The 14473-nt window shown below is 46.4% G+C and overlaps 4 protein-coding genes across 4 annotated transcripts; 2 read left to right on the top strand and 2 right to left on the bottom strand.

Moving 5' to 3' along the window:
• Positions 1–2026: 2026 nt before the first annotated feature.
• On the top strand, positions 2027–2977 carry Pmar_PMAR005618 (subtilisin, putative; the record flags this gene model as incomplete). Its single annotated transcript, XM_002782826.1, has 3 exons — positions 2027–2052; positions 2088–2472; positions 2558–2977. The coding sequence occupies 3 exons, from the start codon at positions 2027–2029 to the stop codon at positions 2975–2977; spliced, it is 831 nt and encodes a 276-aa protein (XP_002782872.1).
• A 1896-nt stretch (positions 2978–4873) lies between these two features.
• On the bottom strand, positions 4874–5905 carry Pmar_PMAR005617 (thermophilic serine proteinase precursor, putative; the record flags this gene model as incomplete). The annotated part of the gene is made up of 1 exon (XM_002782825.1): positions 4874–5905. One exon carries the CDS (start codon positions 5903–5905, stop codon positions 4874–4876), a length of 1032 nt encoding a protein of 343 aa, XP_002782871.1.
• Positions 5906–8673: 2768 nt separating this feature from the next.
• On the top strand, positions 8674–9708 carry Pmar_PMAR005616 (thermophilic serine proteinase precursor, putative; the record flags this gene model as incomplete). Its single annotated transcript, XM_002782824.1, has 1 exon — positions 8674–9708. One exon carries the CDS (start codon positions 8674–8676, stop codon positions 9706–9708), a length of 1035 nt encoding a protein of 344 aa, XP_002782870.1.
• A 1911-nt stretch (positions 9709–11619) lies between these two features.
• Positions 11620–12651, bottom strand: Pmar_PMAR005615 (thermophilic serine proteinase precursor, putative; the record flags this gene model as incomplete). The annotated part of the gene is made up of 1 exon (XM_002782823.1): positions 11620–12651. One exon carries the CDS (start codon positions 12649–12651, stop codon positions 11620–11622), a length of 1032 nt encoding a protein of 343 aa, XP_002782869.1.
• Between the last annotated feature and the right edge of the window lie 1822 nt (positions 12652–14473).

Raw genomic sequence — 14473 nt, 5'->3', positions numbered from 1 at the left:
CAAGTTTTTTGCACTTCCTTTTACTAAAACGGTTTTACCCTGGATGCCATAATGGCGTCGCCATTCGGCACCGGTGATTCCTCAGCTGTTCTAGCTCCGAAACTTGGCTGTATGTATATCGACTCCGTTCGGCCAGTATCAGCGAATTTTTATAGCTGATCGTGCGATCCTACGAAGTGGGGAGATACCACCTGCCAGATGGCGCCCGCTGATGGCTTAAGCCGCTCAAGATGAGCGTAGCTTATGTGTGCACGCGTCAAAGGTTTGGCCTGTGAACGAGACTTTCGGTGTTCTTCGCAAATTGTGGCTTGTTTTGCAAATTTCAAAGCAGTAAAGTCTCTTCTGGCACTCTTGCCAATCCTCAATTTCCACTACTCTACGAGCATCGACTAACTTGAGTATCAATCGACCCCAAAAGGGCATTTTTTATGTAACTTGGCGTGCACTCCGAAGCACAACGAGTAGCTCATTCTCTACTCAAATCCGGTGATAATGAGCCTCCATGCGGTTTAGAAGCTACCGGGGGTAAGCAGTTCCGTGAAATACATAAGAATATGGAAGAGCACAAAGAAATTCCGGACTGTAGTTGAAGAGTGATTCCGTGTGCGTCTGCGTGCAGATGTAAGCATACACAGACAACATAGATTAAGGATCATCTTAACCCTTTGTGATAAAGGCTTCATGTTGGGTTTAACATGGTGGTTTAGCATCGATCCCCGCTCCACAAGCTCTTGCTGAAGTGTTTGGTTTACTTAACGAAGGCTATTTGTTAGCTGAAATGCCGGGGAAATTTATTAATAAAGTTACTAAAAATATGGATCTCCCATCCCAAGTGCCATTACCCTACGAGCACAAATTTCAGGCCTTAAAGGCAAGGTGAAGTCTGATCGTCAAAATAGATAATCTTAACCCGTTATCTTGGCTTGGACATTCCGAAAAGAGAAGGATTGACTATGGAACATGTCTCTTAAATGGCGAGCAACCTGTTCTGTCGTCGACACCTCGCGAGACACAACTTTTGTTACAGAAGTCGTCTATGGAGCAACAAACAGAAGTCGCAGGACACTATAACAACGTGGAAGGGTGTTCCTTTAGGATCTCAAGCTAAGATCAAGCGGTGCATACTTTTCATAGCAAGTACAGGTTGGATCCAAAAAACATGAAGTAAGGACACTCGGAAAGTTAACATGAAGGGAAAAACAACGCAGGACATGCCCAACGAGATAAAAGGCGTTGTTTAAGCAACACCGCAAAAGTAAACGTGTGGAAAAAAAAACACAAGTACAAATCCAACCACGTTGAACGTGCAAAGTGTTGAGAAACACACAAACACTTTGTCCACAAGACTGTTAACAAAAACAACGTTGTTGGAATTGGCAGACGCAAAAAAACAACCGTAGACGTACACCTCGCGCATTATCACACGTTTCAGCGGTACATGTGTTACGTCACGTACGTGGTACGGGTACACCAATGCCTATGCGAGTATGGCTCGAGATTCTCCATTACGACGATCTAGGCATCTTTGCTACACTGATAACAATATGACATATTGTTAATGGCAGGCAGGGTTTCCCTGCCAATATGGCAATATGTACAATATGCCATATTGAATATGCTAAACCTATCCAAACCTGTCCTGATACACTCGATTGTAAGAACTTGTGTCACTGTCCCATTTATGGTACAGCTGTCCGTAAGCTAAGCTGTGCTAGATATTCATATATTCTGTGATACTAAACGTAAACGAGTTATTCATCCTCGAGTCGAGTGTATCGTATTAACGGTTACATGATGACTTGTGCTATCTATGTAGGTCACTCCTCGACAGTTACGTGCCAACACGGATGATCCGTCACTCATCCGTCCCATCTGCGTGACTCAAAGAGGATAGTTTACGCGTACACTTCGATACGCCGAAGCAAAACGAATTGCTCATCTTAGTGGCTTACAATAAAACTCCTCGTATCATCATTTTGGCTCTTATTGTGCGACCTTTTCTACGTTGAAGCAGAAGTGGGCGAAAATGGCCATTTCCGAGGGCTCGGTCCTGTGAACGGCGATCCTAACGACAGACTCTATTATAGGCAGAAGGATTACCTTGAGGCCATCTCTATACCGGAGGCTTGGAGTATCCTGGACTCTACTCCCAAGAGAACACCTGTGACCATCGCAGTTATAGACGACGGAATCGAGGCCGCTCACCCTGACTTGAAGGGTACCGTCATCAAGGGCTACAACGTCGTTGATAAGAATGATGATACCAGTCCTCGAGGACGGCATGGCACTTGCATGGCTGGCATCGTTGGTGCTATCAGAAATAACAAGATCGGCATGGCGGGTATCCTGGACAGTGTGCGTATACTGCCCATATTCGACGGTGAAGTTCTGAGCTACTCTGCAATCGAGGATGCTTTCACCTATCTGATCAATAAGAGGAGAGATGATGTGAAAGTTATTCTCATGACGGAGGTATCCGGATCAAGTAGGTCTCAAGCTGTTACCGACAAGATTTTGGAAGCGGCTTCAGCTGGCATGCTCGTTGTCGTCTCGGCAGGGAATGGCCACGTGGATCTGGACAAGACCCCATACTTTCCTTGTTCCTTCGGCCGTTCGCCCGCTGATGGAGTGCTATGTGTGGCTGGAACGTATGCAGCTTACGGACGAAAGCAATTTTGGTTCAGCTGTGGACATCGCCGCTCCAGGTTACGATATAGTCCAAACTAGCCTTGAAGGGGAGTACGGCTGGGGTTCGGGCACTTCGGCTGCCGCCGCCATCGTAGCAGGTATAGCTGGGATGCTCTACTCCCTTGAACCATCTGTGGAGACTAGGCTGACCCCTGCTTACATCAAAAAAATCATCAAGGATACGGCCACCAAAGGTGTCAAGGACAGTAAAGGAAAAAAGACTCTCTCATTCGGCCGCGTGAATGCTGCAGCGGCTGTCAAGAAGATACTTGGAAGAAAGAAGGTATAATTTTTCACTCTAATGATGAGTCATTGATAACTTGTTTGGTGAACTCTCGTCTATATCGATGGTCTCTCCCTGGCTGGATGGATTATCAAAATCATTCGATTCATTTATTGTAGATGTGAAGGTCTGATGTCACATGCGATTGTAACGCTGGGGATTTGATTAAGATAATTCTTTACGCCCAACTGTTGAGTTTGGAATTTGCGTCGTGAATTTGCGCTGGGGTCGGTCGTACTTAAAACGGCAAGTATTGGCTCGGTGTTCCATTATGAATCGTTCTGGGAGACGCTGGTTCATCATCGTCGATCGACGTCCGAGTCCCCAGTAACAGACAACGTAAGTTACAAGTTTTTGTCCTGTTATTATAAGTTATAAGTTATAACCAGTTCGGTGTTATTTCGATCGACAAGACGCTAACAATTCCCTCATTCAACAATTCCCGCATTCCATCGTCGTATTCATGGATTGTATAAACAATCACTCACAACATTATAAAACATATAGAATGTCCAAACAATTAATGATTAAGGGTGCCCGGATAGGGACTTCGACAAAATGGCATCTGACGGAGTCCCAGTAGGCATCAGCAAAGATATTCCTTTCTGTTTGCTCTATCCACGTTATGAGCCACGCAAGTACGACCCTTATCCCACCTTGGAGGAGCATCGCAACTATCATAGTTGCGAATAATAATCTATAATGGATTGATGGATCTTCCCGAAGTCTTCGACCCGGTAGAGGCGCTCATAGAGGATGAGATCCCGCGAGGGTTTATACGGGAGCTAAGCCCTGGGGAGGCCACCGAAGACGGGAGAGACTGCGTCCGACGAGCGGCCATTCCGAAAGGAGAGACCTCCGCAGATGGCGTGAGGATAATCGAGGACTATCGACGCAACAACGTCAAGAGAAAGGCCAACATACCCAATAGCACTCATTGGCCAAACATCAGGAGTTTACGAAGGAAACTGGGAGCAGACAAGTGGCCTTCTGAAGAATTCAAAGACCGGAAGGTTGATCTGCGAGGCGCGTATAGAGCGGTTGGAGTGCATCCAGTCGAGCGGAAACATCTAAGCTTCGTACAGACAAAACTGGGAGCACCCGATTCTCCGAGGATATTTCTATTACTGGATTCTTCTACTGGAATTTTACCCGTGATATGAAGAACACTAGTGAAAAATATATTTCATGACTACTACATATCGCGAATATTGCGTTTTTCACGGAGAATGACGGCACTTCACGAAGAACGAGCGAAACTCCACTGCTTTCAGCATTTACTATAATCAGTAGTCCTAACCTGTTTTCAGACCTCGTTCTCGAACTGCATTCATCGGAAAGAGTTGATATATATCGCAACTTGATATTTTCAAGTCCGGTTCCCAGTTTCACAACTGTTAATGATTTACCTATTGGGATAACACTTCACTGGATATAATAGCAGGGAATGTCGTAAACCGCAGCTTGATGATACTTAATCGATGTGAAAAATATTCACCGTAAGCTCAGCTAAGGGATTCCTTCCCCCGGGAGAGACACATTGTGTGCTACGGGAGATTGGAACAGCGATCGATGATGATGCACCAGCATCTCCCAGAACGATTCATAATTGGAACACCGATCCAATACTTGTCTACTGAAGTAAGACCGACCCAGGCACAAATTCACGATGCGAATTCGAAACTCAACAGTTGGGCGTAAAGAATCGTCTTTATCAAATCCTCAGAGTCATGATGATCAGGTCTGATGATCAGACCTTCACATTTACAATGGATGAATCGAATAAATTGATAATCTAGCCAGCAAGGGGGAGCATCGAGCTAGACGAGAGTTCACTGAACAAGTTATTAATGACTCGGTGTCATTGACTCCATCATCATGAGACGGAGTCAGGGCGAAAAATTAAACCTTCTTCCTTCCAAGTATCTTATTGACAGCCGCCGCAGCATTCACGCGGCCGAAGGTAAGGGTCTCTACCCCTTTACTGTCCTTGACACCTTGGGTGGCCGTATCCTTGATGATACTTTTGATGTAAGCAGGGGTCAGCTTAGTCTTCAGAGAAGGTTCAAGGCTGTAGAGCATCCCAGCTATACCTGCTACAATAGCGGCGGCAGCCGAAGTGCCCCGAACTTGGACGTACTCCTCTCCAAGAGTGGTTGAAACTATTTCGTTACCTGGAGCGGCGATGTCAACAGCTGAACCAAAATTGCTTGTGCTCACAAGCTCCATTTCGGCACCGCGCGTTGCAGCCACACATAACACTCCATCAGTGGGTGAGCGGTCAAAGGAACAAGGGAAGTATGGGTTTATGTCCAGATCCGCCTGGTCATTCCCTGCCGCGACGACAACGAGCATGCCAGCTGCAGCCGCTTCCAAAATCTTGTCGATTACGGCTTGGGAACTTGGTTTGGAAAACTCCGTCATGAGAATAACGTTCACATCATCTCTCCTCTTATTGATCAGGTAGGTGAAAGCATCCATGAGTGCGGGAAAAGTCGGAACTTCACCGTCGAATATGGGCAGTATGCGCACACTGTCCAGAATACCCGCCAAACCAATCTTGTTATTTCTGATGGCACCAACAATGCCAGTCATAATGGTTCCATGCGGTCCTCGAGGACGGGTATCATAATTCTTATCAACGACGTTATAGCCCTTGATGACGGTATCCTCCAAGTCAGGGTGATTAGCGTCGATTCCCTCGTCAATAACTGCGATGGTCACAGGTCTTCTCTTGGCAATGGGATCCAGGATACTCCAAGCCTCTGGTATAGATATGGCCTCAAGATAAGCCTTCTGCATGTGATAGTATTTGTCGTTAGGATCGCCGTTCACAGGACCGAGCCCACGGAAATAGCCATTTTCGCCCACTTCCGCTTCAACGTAGAAAAGGTTGCCCGAGAAGAACCAGAATGATGTTACGAGGAGCTTCATTGTAAGCCGCTGGGATGAGCAATTCGTTGTGTCGAAGTGTACGCGTGAACTACCTCCCTTGGCTCACGCAGATTTGCTCGCGCACGTGGAAAATTTTTCGTGCGCGGCACGACATGTTTTCTACGACAGTTGGCCTTCCTCGTAACCGTTAGGAATGTAGCCCCACTTCTGGACCAAACCACGTCTGGAGCAAATACTTTCTTGAAGGTAAAACTACACTTTTTCGGACTGAATTTTTCTCACGACGATGTGACGGTTTCACCAATTGTGTCGATCGATGGGTTAAATTTTCACATTCTCGCATGCGTGCACGGGCCGACTTCGCCTGACTTGATCCGTTGTTCATCACGGTTCAATCGAATAGATACATAGTTGATATCACGCTTCTGCTATTTGGATTCGTAAAATTCGACTTCCTTACTTCAGAAGTAATACTTCTATACAGACTGGTCAAAGAAAATTGTCCAGCGCCGGTTTAAATGGGTTATCGGTCGCATATAAGAATGGAACTGGTAGCGTTCGATCATAAATCTGTAGCTCTTTCCAGCGGTATGCGACTCATCCCGACACGAGCTCTGACCTCTGACAAATCTGGATCTAAGCTTATCGGCGGCCCAACGTAAAATTTACGTCGTAAATTATTGAGCTTCAATCCTGTATTTCTCCTCAACCCAGCCGAATCTGACATCACCCAATGCACCGCTGTGATCAGAATGGCATGCACTTTCGGTGCATGAACCTCTCGGATTAGTGAAGTTTCAAAAATTGACCGTTTTGGATGCTTCATTCGCATAGAATGCCGAATTCACACTAAACACGACACCTGGCTTTCCTGAAAACTACTAAGCCTAGTACTCACTTACTTACTAAGCCTAGTACTAGCGCTCAGCCGTCTTGAACGAGGTCGCGGTAGCATCCGCGATTTCGCTCACGGAGTATCCTTCAGCATCTAAAGTCTTGATGCTGACCCTTCGATTTTGCTCTCTTTTGGCGGAGGTCCAGCCGTCCTCAATTGAGCTCAGAAGCCTCCACGCCTTATGTGATGGTTACGGAGTAATCAAGGTTAGTTACAAGACCAGGGTCACCGGTGCGGAAACAACCACACAAAAAATCGAGAGTGCGGTAACTTGTGTCGTCGGCGAGCGAAGTAGACCGTAACAGTACTGCATATTTACGATTGCGAGAAACATCTAGGAGACTTTCGTAGCCTGTACTCCAGGCCAGTTGTGAGTAGCTCGTGGTATATGTATACCTTCCCTCCGCAGTTGCGGCGCGGGCTCGTTTATCTTCTCCCCGCCCCCCTCTCCCGGGTTGAATCACTCGGCTGAATTCCGTGTTCGTCTGCGTGCAGATGTAAGCATACACAAACAACATAGATTAAGGATCATCTTAACCCTTCGTGATAAAGGCTTCATGTTGGGTTTAACATGGTGGTTTAGCATCGATCCCCGCTCTACAAGCTCTTGCTGAAGTGTTGGGTTTACTTAACGAAGGCTATTTGTTAGCTGAAATGCCGGGGAAATTTATTAATAAAGTTACTAAAAATATGGATCTCCCATCCCAAGTGCCATTACCCTACGAGCACAAATTTCAGGCCTTAAAGGCAAGGTGAAGTCTGATCGCCAAAATAGATAATCTTAACCCGTTATCTTGGCTTGGACATTCCGAAAAGAGAAGGATTGACTATGGAACATGTCTCTTAAATGGCGAGCAACCTGTTCTGTCGTCGACACCTCGCGAGACACAACTTTTGTTACAGAAGTCGTCTATGGAGCAACAAACACAAGTCGCAGGACACTATAACAACGCGGAAGGTGGTTCCTTAAGGATCCCAAGCTAAGATCAAGCGGTGCATACTTTTCATAGCAAGTACAGGTTGGATCCAAAGAACATGAAGTAAGGACAGTGTCCTTAGGACACTCGGAAAGTTAACATGAAGGGAAAAACAACGCAGGATATGCCCAACGAGATAAAAAGACGTTGACTGAGTACCACCGCAAAAGCCAACACGAAGAGAAAAACAACACAGGACAAAGCCAACGAGATGAAAGGCGTTGTTCAAGTAACACCGCAAACGTAAACGTGTGGAAAAACACAAGTACAAATCCAACCACGTTGAACGTGCAAAGTGTTGAGTAACACACAAACACTTTGTCCACAAGACTGTTAACAAAAACAACGCTGTTGGAATTGGCAGACGCAAAAAACAACCGTAGTCGTACACCTCGCGCATTATCACACGTTTCAGCGGTACATGTGTTACGGCACGTACGTGGTACGGGTACACCCATGCCTATGCGAGTATGGCTCGAGATCTCCATTACGACGATTCAGGCATCTTTGCTACACTGATAACAATATGACATATTGTTAATGGCAGGCAGGGTTTCCCTACCAATATGGCAATATGTACAATATGCCATATTGAATATGCTAAACCTATCAAAACCTGTCCTGATACACTCGATTGTAAGAACTTGTGTCACTGTCCCATTTATGGTACAGCTGTCCGTAAGCTAAGCTGTGCTAGATATTCATATATTCTGTGATACTAAACGTAAACGAGTTATTCATCCTCGAGTCGAGTGTATCGTATTAACGGTTACATGATGACTTGTGCTATCTATGTAGGTCACTCCTCGACAGTTACGTGCCAACACGGATGATCCGTCACTCATCCGTCCCATCTGCGTGACTCAAAGAGGGTAGTTTACGCGTACACTTCGACACGCCGAAGCACAACGAATTGCTCATCTTAGTGGCTTACAATGAAACTCCTCGTATCATCATTTTGGTTCTTCTTGTGCGATCTTTTCTACGTTGAAGCAGAAGTGGGCGAAAATGGCCATTTCCGAGGGCTCGGTCCTGTGAACGGTGATCCTAACGACAGACTCTATTATAGGCAGAAGGATTATCTTGAGGCCATCTCTATACCGGAGGCTTGGAGTATCCTGGACTCTACTCCCAAGAGAACACCTGTGACCATCGCAGTTATAGACGACGGAATCGAGGCCGCTCACCCTGACTTGAAGGGTACCGTCATCAAGGGCTACAACGTCGTTGATAAGAATGATGATACCAGTCCTCGAGGACGGCATGGCACTTGCATGGCTGGCATCGTTGGTGCTATCAGAAATAACAAGATCGGCATGGCGGGTATCCTGGACAGTGTGCGTATACTGCCCATATTCGACGGTGAAGTTCTGAGCTACTCTGCAATCGAGGATGCTTTCACCTATCTGATCAATAAGAGGAGAGATGATGTGAAAGTTATTCTCATGACGGAGGTATCCGGATCAAGTAGGTCTCAAGCTGTTACCGACAAGATTTTGGAAGCGGCTTCAGCTGGCATGCTCGTTGTCGTCTCGGCAGGGAATGGCCACGTGGATCTGGACAAGACCCCATACTTTCCTTGTTCCTTCGGCCGTTCGCCCGCTGATGGAGTGCTATGTGTGGCTGGAACGTATGGTAGCGGCATGCAGCTTACGGACGAAAGCAATTTTGGTTCAGCTGTGGACATCGCCGCTCCAGGTTACGATATAGTCCAAACTAGCCTTGAAGGGGAGTACGGCTGGGGTTCGGGCACTTCGGCTGCCGCCGCCATCGTAGCAGGTATAGCTGGGATGCTCTACTCCCTTGAACCATCTGTGAAGATTAAGCTGACTCCTGCTTACATCAAAAAAATCATCAAGGATACGGCCACCAAAGGTGTCAAGGACAGTAAAGGAAAAAAGACTCTCTCATTCGGCCGCGTGAATGCTGCAGCGGCTGTCAAGAAGATACTTGGAAGAAAGAAGGTATAATTTTTCACTCTAATGATGGAGTCATTGATAACTTGTTTGGTGAACTCTCGTCTATATCGATGGTCTCTCCCTGGCTGGATGGATTATCAAAATCATTCGATTCATTTATTGTAGATGTGAAGGTCTGATGTCACATGCGATTGTAACGCTGGGGATTTGATAAAGATAATTCTTTACGCCCAACTGTTGAGTTTGGAATTTGCGTCGTGAATTTGCGCTGGGGTCGGTCGTACTTAAAACGGCAAGTATTGGCTCGGTGTTCCATTATGAATCGTTCTGGGAGACGCTGGTTCATCATCGTCGATCGACGTCCGAGTCCCCAGTAACAGACAACGTAAGTTACAAGTTTTTGCCCTGTTATTATAAGTTATAAGTTATAACCAGTTCGGTGTTATTTCGATCGACAAGACGCTAACAATTCCCTCATTCAACAATTCCCGCATTCCATCGTCGTATTCATGGATTGTATAAACAATCACTCACAACATTATAAAACATGTAGAATGTCCAAACAATTAATGATTAAGGGTGCCCGGATAGGGACTTCGACAAAATGGCATCTGACGGAGTCCCAGTAGGCATCAGCAAAGATATTCCTTTCTGTTTGCTCTATCCACGTTATGAGCCACGCAAGTACGACCCTTATCCCACCTTGGAGGAGCATCGCAACTATCATAGTTGCGAATAATAATCTATAATGGATTGATGGATCTTCCCGAAGTCTTCGACCCGGTAGAGGCGCTCATAGAGGATGAGATCCCGCGAGGGTTTATACGGGAGCTAAGCCCTGGGGAGGCCACCGAAGACGGGAGGGACTGCGTCCGACGAGCGGCCATTCCGAAAGGAGAGACCTCCGCAGATGGCGTGAGGATAATCGAGGACTATCGACGCAACAACGTCAAGAGAAAGGCCAACATACCCAATAGCACTCATTGGCCAAACATCAGGAGTTTACGAAGGAAACTGGGAGCAGACAAGTGGCCTTCTGAAGAATTCAAAGACCGGAAGGTTGATCTGCGAAGCGCGTATAGAGCGGTTGGAGTGCATCCAATCGAGCGGAAACATCTAAGCTTCGTACACACACAACTGAAAGCACCCGATTCTTCGAGGATATTTCTATTACTGGATTCTTCTACTGGAATTTCACCCGTGATATGAAGAACACTAGTGAAAAATATATTTCATGACTACTGCATATCGCGAATATCGCGTTTTTCACGGAGTATGACGCCACTTCACGAAGAACGGGCGAAACTCCACTGCTTTCACCATTTACTATGATCAGTAGGATAGTTCAGCAGTCCTGACTTGTTTTCAGACCTCGTTCTCGAACTGCGTAACGCAGTCTGCGTTCATCGGAAAGAGTTGATATATATCGCAACTTGATATTTTCAAGTCCAGTTCCCAGTTTCACAACTGTTAATGATTTACCTATTGGAATAACACTTCACTGGATATAAGCAGGGAATGTCGTAAACCGCAGCTTGATGATACTTAATCGATGTGAGAAATATTCACCATAAGCTCAGCTAAGGGATTCCTTCACTCAGTGAAGTTCACTGGGATTGGGACAGCGATCGATGATGATGCACCAGCATCTCCCAGAACGATTCATAATTGGAACACCGAGCCAATACTTGCCTACTGAAGTAAGACCGACCCAGCACAAATTCACGACGCGATTTCGAAACTCAACAGTTGGGCGTAAAGAATCATCTTTATCAAATCCTCAGAGTCATGATGATCAGGTCTGATGATCAGACCTTCACATTTACAATGGATGAATCGAATAAATTGATAATCTATCCAGCAAAAGAGAGACCATCGAGCTAGACGAGAGTTCACTGAACAAGTTATCAATGACTCGGTGTCATTGACTCCATCATCATGAGACGGAGTCAGGGCGAAAAATTAAACCTTCTTCCTTCCAAGTATCTTCTTGACAGCCGCCGCAGCATTTACGCGGCCGAAGGTAAGGGTCTCTACCCCTTTACTGTCCTTGAGACCTTGGGTGGCCGTATCCTTGATGATACTTTTGATGTAAGCAGGGGTCAGCTTGGTCTTCAGAGAAGGTTCAAGGCTGTAGAGCATCCCAGCTATACCTGCTACGATGGCGGCGGCAGCCGAAGTGCCCCGAACTTCGACGTACTCCTCTCCAAGAGTGGTAGAAACTATTTCGTTACCTGGAGCGGCGATGTCAACAGCTGAACCAAAATTGCTTGTGCTCAAAAGCTCCATTTCGGCACCGTGCGTTGCAGCCACACATAACACACCATCAGTGGGTGAGCGGTCAAAGGAACAAGGGAAGTATGGGTTTATGTCCAGATCCGCCCGGTCATTCCCTGCCGCGACGACAACGAGCATGCCAGCTGCAGCCGCTTCCAAAATCTTGTCGATTACGGCTTGGGAACTTGGTTCGGATACCTCCGTCATGAGAATAACGTTCACATCATCTCTCCTCTTATTGATCAAGTAGGTGAAAGCATCCACGAGTGCGGGAAAAGTCGGAGCTTTACCATCGAATATGGGCAGTATGCGCACACTGTCCAGAATACCCGCCAAACCAATCTTGTTATTTCTGATGGCACCAACAATGCCAGTCATAATGGTTCCATGCGGTCCTCGAGGACGGGTATCATAATTCTTATCAACGACGTTATAGCCCTTGATGACGGTATCCTCCAAGTCAGGGTGATTAGCGTCGATTCCCTCGTCAATAACTGCGATGGTCACAGGTCTTCTCTTGGCAATGGGATCCAGGATACTCCAAGCCTCTGGTATAGAGATGGCCTCAAGATAAGCCTTCTGCATGTGATAGTATTTGTCGTTAGGATCGCCGTTCACAGGACCGAGCCCACGGAAATGGCCATTTTCGCCCACTTCCGCTTCAACGTAGAAAAGGTTGCACGAGAAGAACCAGAATGATGTTACGAGGAGCTTCATTGTAAGCCACTGGGATGAGCAATTCGTTGTGTCGAAGTGTACGCATGAACTACCTCCTTTGGCTCACGCAGATTTGCTCGCGCACGTGGAAATTTTTTCGTGCGCGGCACGACATGTTTTCTACAACAGTTGGCCTTCCTCGTAACCGTTAGGAATGTAGCCCCACTTCTGGACCAAACCACGTCTGGACCAAGTACTTTCTTGAAGTTAAAACTACACTTTTTCGGACTGAATTTTTCTCACGACGATGTGACGGTGTCACCAATTGTGTCGATCGATGGGTTAAATTTTCACATTCTCGCATGCGTGCACGGGCCGACTTCGCCTGACTTGATCCGTTGTTCATCACGGTTCAATCTAATAGATAGTTGATATCACGTTTCTGTTATCTGGATTCGTAAAATTCGACTTCATTGCTGCTCTACATTGTCGCCTTTTTCGTGAAGTCCTATTTAACGTGTTCTTATATTCCTATACAGACTGGTCAAAGAAAGTTGTCCAGCGCCGATCTATATAGGTTATCGGTCGAATATGAGGATGGAACTGGTAGCGTCCGATCATAAGTTTGTAGCTCTTTTCAGCTCTTTTCTTTTCAGCTCTTTTTCTAAGCCTAGTACTTACTAGTACTTACTTACTAAGCCTAGTACTAGCGCTCAGCCGTCTTGGACGAGGTCGCGGTAGCATCCGCGATTTCGCTCACGGAGTATCCTTCAGCATCTAAAGTCTTGATGCTGACCCTTCGATTTTGCTCTCTTTTGGCGGAGGTCCAGCCGTCCTCAATTGAGCTCAGCAGCCTCCACGCCTTATTATCATAATATTATTATGGAGATTCACTTTAAGTGAATCACTTATGAAAATGAGTACAAGTCGTGAAAGACCAACTAGAATCCGTCAGACTTTCCTCAATGTCAGCAACCATGTAGTTGATCAGGTGCATAATGAGTTGGGCTCCACCCAGCAAGTCTTCGGAAAGCTGGTGAGTGCATGCTATGAGAACGTGTTAACGGGATGATGCTCTCTGTGTTCACGGGAAGACAGCTTATCTCTGACTCTCGAGTCAAGAGTCTTGGCTGAACACGTGACACGTGTTAATTATACACTGTATATAATGTATAGGCCATGCAGCTGTTACTGCTTCTACCCATTGTGCGCGATTGCACGTGTGTGCATAGCTAATTACCTATCCCCCCGAAATAGATTAAGACTAAGAAGATCTTTTCAACTCCTTCCGACTCGTGTTATCTACTATGAGTCTCGACCAAGCTACAAATGGTGCCCAGACACCTTCTGACCCTATTGAGGCTCCTCCTAACTCCTCTCAAGCTCTTGAAACTCTTGGAACTCCTCAAATATCTAAGCCTTCCTGACTTGGACTCCCTCTACTTCGTCACCGAAACTGATCTCTTGAACTACTCTCAACTACACCCTCTTGACCTACCTACCCGCGTCAACTTCCAACAAGCTCTTAGACACTTCCAACCTTCATCTACCACTACTACTACTTCAAGTTCTGATTCAAAGTCTACTACTACAACATCCACCACTACCACCAAATCTGTCCTTGTCGATGCTTCATCTCAAAACTCTCAAGCCCCTCACCCCCTAACAGCTACCAACCTCATGACCCTCAACGCTCCCGACAACAAAGCGTGGCTCGGTCGACAAGATCAACGCCCTATAGCTGCCTATATCCGCCGAATCGCCGACATTGCAGAGATGGCTAACCTAGATGCATGTGGACTCTGGAAGTACCTTAATCTCAAGGCTCTCTCTGAAGGCCAATCTCGTGATCTACATGCTCACCTACGACAGCACAACTTGA

This window comes from Perkinsus marinus (assembly GCF_000006405.1).
Source record: "Perkinsus marinus ATCC 50983 genomic scaffold scf_1104296938120, whole genome shotgun sequence".
NCBI lineage: Eukaryota > Perkinsozoa > Perkinsida > Perkinsidae > Perkinsus > Perkinsus marinus.
Note: the sequence above shows the minus strand (reverse complement) of the source record. Positions and strands in the feature narration are given on the sequence as shown.